This window comes from Scyliorhinus torazame, chromosome 1, assembly GCF_047496885.1.
Source record: "Scyliorhinus torazame isolate Kashiwa2021f chromosome 1, sScyTor2.1, whole genome shotgun sequence".
Lineage (NCBI taxonomy): Eukaryota > Metazoa > Chordata > Chondrichthyes > Carcharhiniformes > Scyliorhinidae > Scyliorhinus > Scyliorhinus torazame.
Window position 1 is genome coordinate 410,518,136 of NC_092707.1, and position 16,656 is coordinate 410,534,791.

Genomic DNA, 16,656 nt, shown 5'->3' on the forward strand with positions numbered 1-16,656 from the left:
AATATTGCATTTCACAATTATATCAACACATCTGTACTGCTGAGATCAGCACAGAGTAACCCCCAGGATAGAAATCATTCACAAACTAACACAACTAGATCAGTCTCAGAAGCTGTTTCCTCTCTTCAACACAGAACTTCTACTGCCTGGACAGTCCCTTTAAATACTCACAGGAAACTTTCAGCTCAGAATTTAACTCACTGATTTTGTTTTTCTCTTAAAGGTGCGAATGCTCCAGTCCTTATCCAGTCTCCGAGTCTGGAACGTGTCCCAGAGGGTCAGACTGCACGGTTCCAGTGCACCATGCGGAAATACGCAGTGAGAGACTACAAGGTTGATTGGTACCGGGAGCGGCCAGGGAAACAGTGGGAGAGCATTTTAACACATTATGCATATAATGACATAGACCGGTCTCCAGGTTTCTCTGAGCGTTTCCTGCCTTCCAGACACATCGACTCCAACAGATACATCCTGACAATCAGCAACGTGCAGCCCAGTGACACTGCCGTCTATTACTGCTCAGTGTGGGGAAGGGTCTATGGGAGTGGAAGCCGGCTGAATGTAACCAGTAAGTAGAGTTTTCATTCCAATTACCCACAGCAATAGCCTCTTCCAGATGAGTGAATTGGAGATGAGTTTGTGATGATGAAGAGCTAGGAGGTGATGTAAAGTGATCTTACTGATGGGTTTACTGTGGGGAAGAAGCTGAGCTCAGCTTCAGCAATTCCCCAAAGTTCCACATCTCTGGCTTTATCCTGAGGGGGTGTCGGGGAGGTTAGTGCCGTGTGGCTGTTTACTGAGCTGCAGAGAAACTTTGTCTGAGCCGAGTCCGAATGTTGGACAGACATTTGGAGAGAGTGGAAAGAACATTGGGATCAATGGAGGAGGTGGAGAGACTGATCTGTGTGATGGTGAAGATGGGAATGTTGACCAGGTTTCTGAGGGTGAAATGAGGATGAGGAGGGAGCCAGGGATGGTGCCCTGGGGACACAGCAGAGGCGATCATTCAGACACTGGAGGAGAAATCCTTTGGTGCTGATACAATGTGGATGATGTGAGCAGCAGGAGTGGGACCGTGAGAGAGCAGTGCCAGGGGCTGGAATGTGGATCCGAGACTTTTAAACAGGAACCTGTGCTCAGTGATGTTAAACTGAGTGGAGCGGTGAAAGATTCTGAGGAGGGATAGACAGTGGCCATCACATTCACACAGATATCAGTTATGATGTTGATCAGTGGAGTGCCAGTGTTGTGGGTGAGAGTGAAGACTGATTGCAGGATCAGGAGCTGGGAGTGGGCAGGAGGTGGCTCCCAATTGCAAACAGCAAGAGTCAGTCGAATGGATGGTTTGATTGTGGAGACAAAGAAATGGCTCCGTTGCTGAGCATGTGTGTGTGAAATGAGCATGGATTGTGTGGGGAGGAGTGGACAGACGGTCAGATCTAAGCACAGCTGTCTTTTCACATCCTGTCATGAATGATGGTGGGGAGCTGTGACGGTCCCGGACCAGACCCCAACTTTTGTTAGGATCCCGGACAGGAAACCCCAAACAATTTACAATTCATAAAACTGTGAGGAAAGGATATTTCACCCCAGGAGTGGTGAGTCTGACCAATAGGTATCTTTTATAGTGAAACAAACTTTAATTTAAACACAAAATGAACCACATTGTAAGTCTGGTAGTCTGTGTAGCGGTATTACGGTACCTGGTAATGCTGGAACACCATTGGTAGATATTGTATGTTTCCTATTGGTCAAGCTGTATGGTAGCTCCACCCTGCAAGGCGGGGTATTAGAGCCCCTGCCGCCCCAGCAGCCTTCACTCTGTACCTGAGCTGCTGGGGGTAACATCTAGCTTATTAAAGCCTTCAGTTGGACTACAACCTCGCTTTAGTGGTCATTGATCGTGCATCAGTGAGTAATTGTAAAGTTACCACAGTCCCAGATGACCACAGGCTGTTTTCCCTTTGAGGGGGAGAGCTGACTGGTGGTGATTTAACCTGAGGGTCACCACACCTCAGGCGAGAGACAAGGTTGAGAAGGCGGGGCCTTCATGAATAACCTCCGACTGTACGGGAATTGAACCCACACTGCTGGCCTCGCTCTGCATCACAAGCTAGCTGTCTGGCCCATTGAGCTAACCCGGCCCCTTTAACCACATTGACAGCAAAGAAATAACTTTACATTTATCAGTGAAACAGTTCATAAATAAAAGGAAAAAAACTTACCTCGTGCTCTACTCCGACCAATATATATATTCCAAATAATCAAACCGCTCCAGTTCAAAATCATAAATAAAGTTGACAATCAGGGTTACTCCATGTTCTCTGTGCAGACCTTTGGCGAGAGAGGCCCTTTCAAGAACAACCTGAAAATCCTTCTGTCTTGTCAGACTCAAATCCTCTGACAAACCTGTGAAAACCACTGGCAGACCTGGCTCCTCCCATTAATTACATAATCTGTATCCCAATGTGATATCCCATGACCTGCCCAGCGAAGACTAAACACCATCACTCACCAATTATCTACACTCCAGTGACCTTCCAAAACAGAAACTATATCCCATTGGCCATCTCTCTGTAAACAAATAAATGGTTAAATTCAACGATGACCTCACATTGATGACTCCTGAATCGCAGCTTTAAGAACAAAGAAAAGTACAGCACAGGACCGGCTCCTTCAGCTCCAAGCCTGCGCCGTCCATATTGCCCATCTAACTGAAAACCTTCTATACTTCCGGGGTACTTATCCCTCTATTCCCATCCTATTTATGGATTTGTCAAGGTGCCCCACAAACGTCACTTTCGTAGCTGAGTTCACCATCTCCTCCGACAGCGGGTTCCAGGCACCCGCTACCCTCTGTGTAATAAAACTTCCCTTGCCCATGTCCTCTAAACTTTGCCCCTTGCATCTTAAACCTGTGTCCCTCAGTAATTGACTCTCCCATCCTGGGACAAAGCTTTTGCCTGTCTACTCTGTCCATGCCCCTCATAATTTTGGAGACTTTTATCAGGATGCCCCTCAACCTCCGCCGCTCTAGTGAGAACAAACCATGTTTCTCCAACCTCTCCTCATAGTTAATGCCCTCCATACCAGGCAACATGCTGGTAAACCTCTGCTAAACCCTATCCAAACCCTCCACATCCTTTTGGTAGTGTGGCGACCAGAATTAAACATTGTATTCCAAGTAGCCTAACTAAGTTCTATACAACTAGAGCATGACTTGCCAATTTTTATGCTCAATTGCCGGACCGACGAAGGCAAGCATTCCGTATGTCTTCTGGACAACATTCTCCACCTGTTTTGCCACTTCCACTGACCTGTGTACCTGTACACCCAGATCCCTCTGCCTGTCAATATTCTCAAGGGTTCTGGCATTTACTGTATATTTCCCAAAGATTTTAGACCTTCCAAAAAGCATAACCTCACATTTAGCCGGATTATAGTCAATCTGCCATCTCTCTGCGCAAGTCTCCAAACGATCTATATCCTGCCGTATCCTCTGACAGTCCTCATCGCTATCCACAATTCCACCAACCTTCATGTCATCTGCAAACTTATTAACACTGTCCACCAAACAGCAAAGGTCCTCAGCAGGTATCCCTTCACCCTGGGGTGTCCCTCGAAGATGTCGGGGATCTCTGACTGCCCCAGGATGCAGCTGTCGTGCACACTCCCGGGGAAGTGTGCACACACGAGCACGATCTCCATGTGGTGGTCGCTCACAAGTTGGAGGTTCAGAAAGTGGAATCCCTTTTTGTTGGTGAAGGGAACACCGTGGTACCCCGGTGTGTGCAAGTGAACATGTGTGCGATCTATTACCCCCTGGATCTCGGGCATCCCAGTGATGCCCCCCCCTCCCCCCCCCCCCCCCACCGCCCCGTACAGCTGAGGCAGCAATGGGGCCGTGATTGGAGAACAGGATACACTCGGCTGGGGGGGTGAGGTGGGGGTGGGGGGTGACGTGAGGGTGGAGGGGTGAGGTGCGGGTGGGGGGGAGGTTGACTGTACACAGCAGCAGAATGATTGTGAGGATTCACTGTCAGGGAAAGTGATCATTCCGAGGGAAGCAGTGAGCAGGATGGGGAGGGGATTAGGGATTTTCCGGCAACATTTCTGCAGCACCGGAGCACAGAGCAGAGAAGCAGAGGAGCTGGAATGTGAGAGGAGGGATTGAGAGATGTGTGGCTCCATGAGTGGGGACAGGGTGTGGGGAGAGCCTGAGGCTGGGAGGTGTAATCAGGAGCTGCCGTCCATCCAAACACACATCACTCTGCTCACTGACGTTGCTATTCCTCTTCACATTCCCAGCGGCTTTTCTGTTGTTCCCTCAGTTCCTATTTCTATTATTTGGTCTCTATCTCTTTTTGTCCATGACCTTTAATTTGAGCAGAAGTGAGGAACACAAGGGTGGGGGTGCTAGATATTACATAGATATTCCATAATAGTTAACCAGTTGTATTTGTTGCTTGTTTAATTAGTTATTTTTAATAAGAAGTTAATTATGTTTAAATGTACAAACCTGGTGACTGTAATTATTGGGCAGCTGAAGACCTCGGGTATTGTAAAATAAAAGTTAACATCAACCATGTTGAGACTCCGGGTCAAGTGGGGCTGGAATTGACCGCGCACTGGCCCAGGGTGTTGTAACAATATGTTTCAACTAATTGACATTTAACTCAGATACTTTTAAACATGAGCTGATGTGTGACTTGCTCAAAGCGAGACAGATACCGGCTGTCTGCAAACAAAAGGAATATGTTCAAGCCGTGCTCCTTTCTTTCAATTCAACAGGAGCTTTGGGAGCCTCTAATTCGAGGTAATTCTCCATGGCAACGTTTCAGTCAATCAGAGTTGACTTTCTTTTTTAATAATCTTTATTGTCACAAATAGGCTTACATTAACACTGTCATGAAGTTACTGTAAAAAGCCCCTAGTCGCCACATTCCGGCGCCTGTTCGGGTACACAGAGGGAGAATTCAGAATGTTCAAATTACCTAACAACGCGTCTTTCGGGACTTGTGGGAGGAAACCGGAGCGCCCGGAGGAAATCCACGCAGACACGGGGAGAATGTGCAGACTCCGACAGACAGTGACCCAAACCGGGAATCGAACCTGGGACCCGAGAGCAGTGAAGCAACAGTGCCAACCACTGCGCTACAGTGCCGCCCATTGGCACCATTTCCCCTGTAGAATAAATTGTGAATCTTTGAAATTTAACATTCCTGTGTTTTTCTCGATGAGGACAAAATGAAAACGTTCAACAATGTGTCTCTTTTTGACAAGATTCAGTCCTCAACAACCAAGCAACTGATTTTTAATTTACTCACACAAATATATTTTGCTTTATTTGAATGAATCAGCCCATCGTTTCAGTCTTAGAATCTGGTTCTCGCTTTTTAACACCGAACATTCCCTTTAAACACTTTGGAACCTTCAGACTGATGTTTAACTTGTTGATATTTTTCCCTTAAAGGTTCGAATGCTCCAGTCCTTATCCAGTCTCCGAGTCTGGAACGTGTCCCAGAGGGTCAGACTGCACGGTTACAGTGCACCATGCGGAACGCCGCAGTGACACACACCGATGTTCACTGGTACCGGGAGCTGCCAGGGAAAGATACGGAGAGGGTTTTAACACATGATATAAAGAACAACACACGATGGAGTCCAGGTTTCACTGAGCGTTTCTATCCTTCCCGAGACACGTCCAATAAAACCTTCATCCTGACAATCAGCAACATGCAGCCCAGTGACACTGCCGTCTATTACTGCTCCGTGTGGGAAGATATCAGTGGGAATGGATCACAGCTGAATGTAACCAGTAAGTACAGTTTCCATGAGTCTCATGTGGTTTTACTCACAGATAGAATCTTCTTGAACTTATCTTCGAGAACCTTAATTCTTTGACTCCTTTGTTTACTCGGGTTTTTGCCAATGTGGTGCCTCGAGCTGTTTTGTTTTATATTCATACTTTATTAACAAGATGCCATCCCTAACTGCCCTGGAGAAGGTGGTGGTGAGCTGCCTTCTTGAACCGCTGCACTCCATGTGGTGTAGGTACTGCTGTTAGGGAGGGAGTTCCAGGATTGTGACCCAGCGACAGTGAAGGGACGGCGATACATTTTGTTACGACACCCTGGGCCAGCGCACGGTCAGTTCCAGCCCCACAGATCCCAGAGTCCCAACATAAGTGAATTAACCAGTAATTTGTGTATTTTCCTCAGATCTTTGACCCTTGACTTCTCCAATGAGTTACAGGCACCAGATTTGAAATTAAAACATTCGAACTGTTTATTTATAAAAGGAGTAAAAGATGAACAGATAATGGAAATAATGTAACACTGATCTACTAGTCTAACTATTCCCCAAACACCGTCCCACCCGCCACCCACATGCACACAAGACAGACACACAGGGGAGAAGGGAAAGGATCAAAATGATGGGGATTAAAATGGGTGTGAGATATTTGAGGATATTTGCTGCTGAGTTTGAGGTCCTTGTAGGCCGTGATCTCTTCAGAATACGAGGTGTTGAACCATCGGAGGGTTTGGAACCTCAAACTGGGCCATTCAGGCCGGATTCTCAGGCCGTAGGATCCCCTCTGGGGACAGGCTTCAACTTGTGTTGAGCTGAGCGTTACCCACGGAAGATGCACTTCAAACCTGCTGAGTTTCTGATATGTGGTCAGCTTCAGCAGACTCACCAACAACTTGTCTCAGTTACACAGAATATTAGAGCAGCATTTTCCTGAGGCCTTTGAGAGGTCTGGTACTTTTAATGGGAGAGGAACCGGAAAGATCCCCCTCCCCAGCTCTGTATTCAGGTTTTGAGTACTCACTAACTGCTCTGTGTTCCTGAAGGGGGTTCAAACTGAGATTTGAGAGAGAATCCCCCTCTTCTGGGGGAGAGATTCAAAAGGATTCTGCTCAGCTCTGCAGTTTGGAAAAATCTGGGTTGGCCGGTACCGATTCATCCTCCAACACGGCCGGAGACTTCTCAGCTCACACTCTCCTTGGCATTCCGTGGGCCACAACAGTTTTACGTGTTTCTGTAACATGGCCAACATGCATTGTCCCCCAGTCTCTAACTGAGACAGAATCTAAGGGTTTAGTTGAGAAGGAGGTGGTTTTGGTGGTTGAACAGGTTTGAAGTCCCCACCATGGGTGGTTAACAGACTGCCCCTGGTACTTCCCTCCAACTTGGTCGACACTCCTTGACACCTTCTCTATACCTGACTCTGTCTGTCCCTCACCACTCGCCATGTGAACCTGTCTACATCACACTCTCAGACAAATAATTCCAGATCCTAACCACTCGCTGTGTGAATCTGTCTCCACCACACTCTCAGGCAGAACATTCTAGATCCTAACCACTCGCTGTGTGAATCTGTCTCCACCACACTCTCAGACAGTACATTCCAGATCCTAACCACTCGCTGTGTGAATCTGTCTCCACCACACTCTCAGACAGTACATTCCACATCCTAACCACTCGCTGAGTGAATCTGTCTCCACCACACTCACAGACAGAACATTCCAGATCCTAACCACTCGCTGAGTGAATCTGTCTCCACCACACTCTCAGACAGAACATTCCAGATCCTAACCACTCGCTGTGTGAATCTGCCTCCACCACACTCTCAGACAGTATATTCCAGATCCTAACCACTCGCTGTGTGAATCTGCCTCCACCACACTCTCAGACAGAACATTCCAGATCCTAACCACTCGCTGTGTGAATCTGTCTCCACCACACTCTCAGACAGTACTTTCTAGATCCTAACCACTGGACCTAATTACTGCTCAGTGTGGGGAAGCGTCTATGGGAATGGAAGCCTGCTGAATGTAACCAGAAAGTAGAGTTTTCATTCCAATTACCCACAGCAATAACCTCTTCCAGATGAGTGAATTGGAGATGGGTTTGTGATGATGAAGAGCTAGGAGGTGATGTAAAGTGATCCTACTGATGGGTTCACTGTGGGGAAGAAGCTGAGCTCAGCTTCAGCAATTCCCCAAAGTTCCACATCTCTGGCTTTATCCTGAGGGGGTGTCTGGGGAGGTTAGTGCCGTGTGGCTGTTTACTGAGCTGCAGAGAAACTTTGAGCCGAGTCCGTATGTTGGACAGACATTTGGAGAGAGTGGAAAGAACATTGGGATCAATGGGGGAGGTGGAGAGACTGATCTGAGTGATGGTGTAGATGGGAATGTTGACCAGGTTTCTGAGGGTGAAATGAGGATGAGGAGGGAGCCAGGGATGGTGCCCTGGGGACACAGCAGAGGCGTTCATTCAGACACTGGAGGAGAAATCCTTTGGTGCTGATACAATGTGGATGATGTGAGCAGCAGGAGTGGGACCGTGAGAGAGCAGTGCCAGAGGCTGGAATGTGGATCGGAGACTTTTAAACAGGAACCTGTGCTCAGTGGTGTTAAACAGAGTGGAGAGGTGAAAGATTCTGAGGAGGGATAGACAGTGGCCATCACATTCACACAGATATCAGTTATGATGTTGATCAGTGGAGTGCCAGTGTTGTGGGTGAGAGTGAAGACTGATTGCCGGATCAGGAGCTGGGAGTGGGCAGGAGGTGGCTCTCAATTGCGAGCAGCAAGAGTCAGTCGAATGGATGGTTTGATTGTGGAGACAAAGAAATGGCTCCGTTGCTGAGAATGTGTGTGTGAAATGAGCATGGATTGTGTGGGGAGGAGTGGACAGACGGTCAGATCTAAGCACAGCTGTCTTTTCACATCCAGTCATGAATGATAGTGGGGAGTTGTGAAGGTTCCCGGACCAGACCCCAACTTTTGTTAGGATCTCGGACAGGAAACCCCAAACAATTTACAATTAATAAAACTGTGAGGAAAGGATATTTCACTCCAGGAGTGGTGAGTCTGACCAATAGGCATCTTTTATGGTAAAACAAATCTTATTTCAAACATCCCAATGTGATATCCCATGACCTGCCCAGCGAGGACTAAACACCATCCCTCACCAATTATCTACACTCCAGTGACCTTCCAAAACAGAAACTATATCCCATTGGCCATCTCTCTGTAAACAAATAAATGGTTAAATTCAACGATGACCTCACATTGACTACTCCTGAATCGCAGCTTTAAGAACAAAGAAAAGTACAGCACAGGACTGGCTCCTTCAGCTCCAAGCCTGCGCCGTCCATATTGCCCATCTAACTGAAAACCCTCAATACTTCCGGAGAACTTATCCCTCTATTCCCATCCTATTTATGGATTTGTCAAGGTGCCCCATAAACGTCACTTTCGTAGCTGAGTTCACCATCTCCTCCGACAGCGAGTTCCAGGCACCCGCTACCCTCTGTGTAAAAAAACTTCCCTTGCACATCGCCTCTAAACTTTGCCCCTTGCACCTTAAACCTGTGTCCCCCAGTAATTCACTCTCCCACCCTGGGACAAAGCTTTTGCCTGTCTACGCTGTCCATGCCCCTCATAATTTTGGAGACTTTTATCAGCATATCCCTCAAACTCCGCCGCTCTCGTGAGAACAAACCATGTTTCTCCAACCTCTCCTCATAGTTAATGCCCTCCATACCAGGCAACATCCTGGTAAACCTCTGCTATACCCTCTCCAAACCCTCCACATCCTTCTGGTCGTGTGGTGACCAGAATTAAACACTGTATTCCAAGTGGCCTAACTAAGGTTCTATACAACTAGAGCATGACGTGCCAATTTTTATGCTCAATTGCCGGACCGATGAAGGCAAGCAGTCCGTATGACTTCTTGACAACCTCCTTCACCTGTTTTGCCACTTCCACTGACCTGTGTACCTGTACACCCAGATCCCTCTGCCTATCAATATTCTCAAGGGCTCTGGCATTTAATGTATATTTCCCAAATATTGTAGAATTTCCAAAAAGCATAACCTCACATTTAGCCGGATTATAGTCAATCTGCCATCTCTCTGCGCAAGTCTCCAAACGATCTATATCCTGCCGTATCCTCTGACAGTCCTCATCGCTATCCACAATTCCACCAACCTTTATGTCATCTGCAAACTTATTAACACTGTCCTCCAAACAGCAAAGGTCCTCAGCAGGTACCCCTTCACCCTGGGGTGTCCCTCGAAGATGTCGGGGATGTCTAACTGCCCCAGGATGCAGCTGTTGTGCACACTCCCGGGGAAGTGTGCACACACGAACACGATCTCCATGTGCCGGTCGCTCACAAGTTGGAGGTTCAGAGAGTGGAATCCCTTTTTGTTGGTGAAGGGAACTCCGTGGTACCCCGGTGTGTGCAAGTGAACATGTGTGCGATCTATTCCCCCCTGGATCTGGGGCATCCCAGCGATGCCCCCCCCCCCCCACGCCGTACAGCTGAGGCAGCTGTGGGACCGTGATTGGAGAATGGGATACACTCAGTTTGGGGGTGAGGTTGGGAGGGGTGGGTGCATGAGGGGTGAGGTTGGGGGTGAGTTGGGGGTGGGGGGAGGCTGACTGTACACAGCAGCAGAATGATTATGAGGATTCACTGTCAGGGAAAGTGATCATTCCGAGGGAAGCAGTGAGCAGGATGGGGAGGGGATTAGGGATTTTCCGGCAACATTTCTGGTGCACCGGAGCACAGAGCAGAGAAGCAGAGGAGCTGGAATGTGAGAGGAGGGATTGGGAGATGTGTGGCTCCGTGAGTGGGGACAGGGTGTGGGGAGAGCCTGAGACTGGGAGGTGTAATCAGGAGCTGCCGTCCATCCAGACGCACATCACTCTGCCCACTGACGTAGCTATTCCTCTTCACATTCCCAGCGGCATTCCTGTTGTTCCCTCAGTTCCTATTTCTATTATTTGGTCTCTATCTTTTTTGGTCCATGACCTTTAATTTGAGCAGGAGTGAGGAACACAAGGGTGGGGGTGCTAGATATTACATAGATATTCCATAATAGTTAACCAGTTGTATTTGTTGCTTGTTTAATTAGTTATTTTTAATAAGAAGTTAATTATGTTTAAATTTACAAACCTGATGACTGTAATTATTGGGCAGCTGAAGACCTCGGGTATTGTAAAATAAAAGTTAACATCAACCATGTTGTGACTCCGGGTCAAGTGGGGCTGGAATTGACCGCGCACTGGCCCAGGGAGTTGTAACAATATGTTTCAACTAATTGACATTTAACTCAGATACTTTTAAACATGAGCTGATGTGTGACTCGCTCAAAGCGAGACAGATACCGGCTGTCTGCAAACAGAAGGAATATCTTCAAGCCGTGCTCCTTTCTTTCAATTCAACAGGAGCTTTGGGAGCCTCTAATTCGAGGTAATTCTCCATGGCAACGTTTCAGCCAATCAGAGTTGACTTTCTTTTTTAATAATCTTTATTGTCACAAATAGGCTTACATTAACACTGTAATGAAGTTACTGTAAAAAGCCCCTAGTCGACACATTCCAGCACCTGTTCGGGTACACAGAGGGAGAATTCAGAATGTTCAAATTACCTAACAATGCGTCTTTCGGGACTTGTGGGAGGAAACCGGAGCGCCCGGAGGAAATCCACGCAGACACGGGGAGAATGTGCAGACTCCGACAGACAGTGACCCAAGCCGGGAATCAAACCTGGGACCCGAGAGCAGTGAAGCAACAGTGCCAACCACTGCTCTACAGTGCCGCCCATTGCCACCATTTCCGCTGTAGAATAAATTGTGATTCTTTTTCATTTAACATTCCTGTGTTTTTCTCGATGAGTACAAAATGAAAAAATTGAACAATGTTTCTCTATTTGACAAGATTCAATCCTCAACAACCAAGCAACTGATTTTTAATTTACTCACACAAATATATTTTACTTTATTTGAATGAATCAGTCCATCGGTTCAGTCTTAGAATCTGGTTCTCGCTTTTTAACACCGAACATTCCCTTTAAACACTTTGGAACCTTCAGACTGGTGTTTAACTTGTTGATATTTTTCTCTTAAAGGTGCGAATACTCCAGTCCTTATCCAGTCTCCGAGTCTGGAACGTGTCCCAGAGGGTCAGACTGCACGGTTACACTGCACCATGCGGAACGCCGCAGTGACACACACCGATGTTCACTGGAACCGGGAGCTGCCAGGGAAAGATACGGAGAGGGTTTTAACCCATGATATAAAGAACAGCACACAACGGAGTCCAGGTTTCACTGAGCGTTTCCATCCTTCCCGAGACACGTCCAATGAAACCTTCATCCTGACAATCAGCAACGTGCAGCCCAATGACACTGCCGTCTATTACTGCTCCGTGTGGGGAGATATCAGTGGGAATGGATCACAGCTGTGTGTAACCAGTAAGTACAGTTTCCATGAGTCTCATGTGGTTTTACTCACAGATAGAACCTTCTTGAAGTTATCTTCCAGAACCTTAATTCTTTGATTCCTTTGTTTGCTCGGGTTTTTGCCAATGTGGTGCCTCGAGCTGTTTTGTTTTATATTCATACTTTATTGGCAAGATGCCATCCCTAACTGCCCTGGAGAAGGTGGTGGTGAGCTGCCTACTTGAACCGCTGCACTCCATGTGGTGTAGGTACTGCTGTTAGGGAGGGAGATCCAGGATTGTGACCCAGCGTCAGTGAACGGACGGCGATACATTTTGCTACGACACCCTGGGCCAGCGCACGGTCAGTTCCAGCCACACAGATCCCAGAGTCCCAACATAAGTGAATTAATCAGTAATTGAGTATTTTCCTGAGATCTTTGACCCTTGACTTCTCCAATGAGTTACAGGCACCAGATTTGAAAGTAAAACATTAGAACTGTTTCTTTATAAAAAGGGTAAAAGATGAACATATCATGGAAATAATGTAACACTGATCTACTTGTCTAACTATTCCCCAAACACTGTCCCACCCTCCACCCACATGCACACAAGACAGACACACAGGGGGAAGGGAAAGAATCAAAATGATGGGGATTAAACTGGGTGTGAGATATTTGAGGATCTTTGCTGCTGAGGTTGAGGCCTTTGTAGGCAGTGATAGAACATAGAACATAGAACAATACAGCGCAATACAGGCCCTTCGGCCCACGATGTTGCACCGAAACAAAAGCCATCTAACCTACACTATACCATTATCATCCTTATGTTTATCCAATAAACTTTTAAATGCCCTCAATGTTGGCGAGTTCACTACTGTAGCAGGTAGGGCATTCCACGGCCTCACTACTCTTTGCGTAAAGAACCTACCTCTGACCTCTGTCCTATATCTATTACCCCTCAGTTTAAAGCTATGTCCCCTCGTGCCAGCCATTTCCATCCGCAGGAGAAGGCTCTCACTGTCCACCCTATCCAACCCCCTGATCATTTTGTATGCCTCTATTAAGTCTCCTCTTAACCTTCTACTCTCCAACGAAAACAACCTCAAGTCCATCAGCCTTTCCTCATAAGATTTTCCATCCATACCAGGCAACATCCTGGTAAATCTCCTCTGCACCCGCTCCAAAGCCTCCACGTCCTTCCTATAATGCGGTGACCAGAACTGCACGCAATACTCCAAATGCGGCCGTACCAGAGTTCTGTACAGCTGCAACATGACCTCCTGACTCCGGAACTCAATCCCTCTACCAATAAAGGCCAACACTCCATAGGCCTTCTTCACCACCCTATCAACCTGGGTGGCAACTTTCAGGGATCTATGTACATGGACACCTAGATCCCTCTGCTCATCCACACTTTCAAGTACTTTACCATGAGCAAAATATTCCACATTCCTGTTATTCCTTCCAAAGTGAATCACCTCACACTTCTCTACATTAAACTCCATTTGCCACCTCTCAGCCCAGCTCTGCAGCTTATCTATATCCCTCTGTAACCTGCTACATCCTTCCACACTATCGACAACACCACCGACTTTAGTATCGTCAGCAAATTTACTCACCCACCCTTCTGCGCCTTCCTCTAGGTCATTGATAAAAATGACAAACAGCAACGGCCCCAGAACAGATCCTTGTGGTACTCCACTTGTGACTGAACTCCATTCTGAACATTTCCCATCAACAACCACCCTCTGTCTTCTTTCAGCTCGCCAATTTCTGATCCACATCTCTAAATCACCCTCAATCCCCAGCCTCCGTATTTTCTGCAATAGCCTACTGTAGGGAACCTTATCAAACGCTTTGCTGAAATCCATATACACCACATCAACTGGTCTACCCTCGTCTACCTGTTCAGTCACCTTCTCAAAGAACTCGATAAGGTTTGTGAGGCATGACCTACCCTTCACAAAGCCATGCTGACTATCCCTGATCATATTATTCCTATCTAGATGATTATAAATCTTGTCTCTTATAATCCCCTCCAAGACTTTACCCACTACAGACGTGAGGCTCACCGGTCTATAGTTGCCGGGGTTGTCTCTGCTCCCCTTTTTGAACAAAGGGACCACATTTGCTATCCTCCAGTCCTCTGGCACTATTCCTGTAGCCAATGATGACATAAAAATCAAAGCCAATGGTCCAGCAATCTCTTCCCTGGCCTCCCAGAGAATCCTAGGATAAATCCCATCAGGTCCCGGGGACTTATCTATTTTCAGCCTGTCCAGAATTGCCAACACCTCTTCCCTACGTACCTCAATGCCATCTAATCTATTTACCTGGAGCTCAGCATTCTCCTCCACAACATTGTCTTTTTCCTGAGTGAATACTGCCGAAAGATATTCATTGAGTATCTCGCCTATCTCTTCAGACTCTGCACACAACTTCCCATCCCTGTCCTTGACTGGTCCTACTCTTTCCCTAGTCATTCGCTTATTCCTAACATACCTATAGAAAGGGTTTTCCTTGATCCTTCCTGCCAAATACTTCTCATGTCCCCTCCTTGCTCGTCTTAGCTCTCTCTTTAGATCCTTCCTCGCGACCTTGTAACTATCCATCGCCCCAACTGAAACTTCACACCTCATCTTCACATAGGCCTCCTTCTTCCTCTTAACAAGAGATTCCACTTCTTTGGTAAAGCACGGTTCCCTCGCTCGGCACCTTCCTCCCTGCCTGACCGGTACATACTTATCAAGAACACGCAGTAGCTGATCCTTGAACAAGCTCCACTTATCCAGTGTGTCCAACACTTGCAGCCTACTTCTCCACCTTATCCCCCCCCCAAGTCACGTCTAATGGCATCATAATTTCCCTTCCCCCAGCTATAATTCTTGCCCTGCGGTGTATACTTATCCCTTTCCATCCTTCACGTAAACGTCACCGAATTGTGGTCACTGTCCCCAAAGTGCTCACCTACCTCCAAATCCAACACCAGGCCTGGTTCATTACCCAAAACCAAATCCAATGTGGCCTCGCCTCTTGTTGGCCTGTCAACAAACTGTGTCAGGTAACCCTCCTGCACACACTGTACAAAAAACGACCCATCTAATGTACTCGAACTATCTTTTCCAGTCAATATTTGGAAAGTTAAAGTCTCCCATAATAACTACCCTGTTACTTTCGCTCTTATCCAGGATCATCCTCGCCATCCTTTCCTCTACATCCCTAGAACTATTTGGAGGCCTATAGAAGGCTCCCAACAGTCTGACCTCTCCTTTCATGTTTCTAACCTCAGCCCATACTACCTCGGAAGATGAGTCCCCATCTAGCATCCTCTCCGCCACCGTAATACTGCTCTTGACTAGCAGCGCCACACCTCCCCCTCTTTTGCCTCCTTCTCTGAGCTTACTAAAACACCTAAACCCCGGAACCTGCAACATCCATTCCTGTCCCTGCTCTATCCATGTCTCCGAAATGGCCACAACATCGAAGTCCCAGGTACCAACCCATGCTGCCAGTTCCCCTACCTTATTTCGTATACTCCTGGCATTGAAGTAGACACACTTCAAACCACCTACCTGAACACTGGCCCCCTTCTGCGACGTCAAATCTGTGCTCCTGACCTCTATACTCTCATTCTCCCTTACCCTAAAACTACAATCCAGGTTACCATGCCCCTGCTGCATTAGTTTAAACCCCCCCAAAGAGCACTAACAAATCTCCCCCCCAGGATATTTGTGCCCCTCAGGTTCAGATGTAGACCATCCTGTCTGTAGAGGTCCCACCTTCCCCAGAAAGAGCCCCAGTTATCCAGAAATCTGAATCCCTCCCGCCTGCACCATCCCTGTAGCCACGTGTTTAATTGCTCTCTCTCCCTATTCCTCATCTCACTATCACGTGGCACGGGCAACAACCCAGAGATAACAACTCTGTTTGTTCTAGTTCTGAGCTTCCATCCTAGCTCCCTGAAAGCCTGCCTGACATCCTTATCCCCTTTCCTACCTATGTCGTTAGTGCCAATGTGGACCACGACTTGGGGCTGCTCCCCCTTAAGGACCCGGAAAACACGATCCGAGACATCACGTACCCTTGCACCTGGGAGGCAACATACCAAACGTGAGTCTCTCACGCTCCCACAAAATCTCCTATCTGTGCCCCTGACTATCGAGTCCCCAATTACTAATGCTCTGCTCCTCTCCCCCCTTCCCTTCTGAGCAACAGGGACAGACTCCGTGCCAGAGGCCCGTACCCCATGGCTTACCCCGGTAAGTCGTCCCCCCCACAAGTATCCAAAGCGGTATACTTGTTTCTCAGGGGAACGACCGCAGGGGATCCCTGCACTGACTGCTTTTTCCCAGTCCCTCTTACAGTTACCCATCTATCTCCAATCTTTGGTGTAACTAATTCCCTGAAGCTGC

At 47.5% G+C, this 16,656-nt stretch overlaps 1 protein-coding gene across 2 annotated transcripts in view; it reads left to right on the top strand.

The window, feature by feature from the left end:
- Positions 1-208: 208 nt before the first annotated feature.
- The window catches only part of LOC140428372 (uncharacterized), a 46,902-nt gene continuing 30,454 nt past the window's right edge, over positions 209-16,656 (top strand). For both annotated transcript variants that reach the window (XM_072514775.1, XM_072514767.1), the window contains exons 1-2: positions 209-568; positions 11,932-12,276. In XM_072514775.1, the coding sequence (XP_072370876.1) occupies positions 304-568; positions 11,932-12,276 (610 nt within the window). In that variant the 5' untranslated portion in view covers positions 209-303. The remainder of the gene's footprint in view (positions 569-11,931; positions 12,277-16,656) is intronic.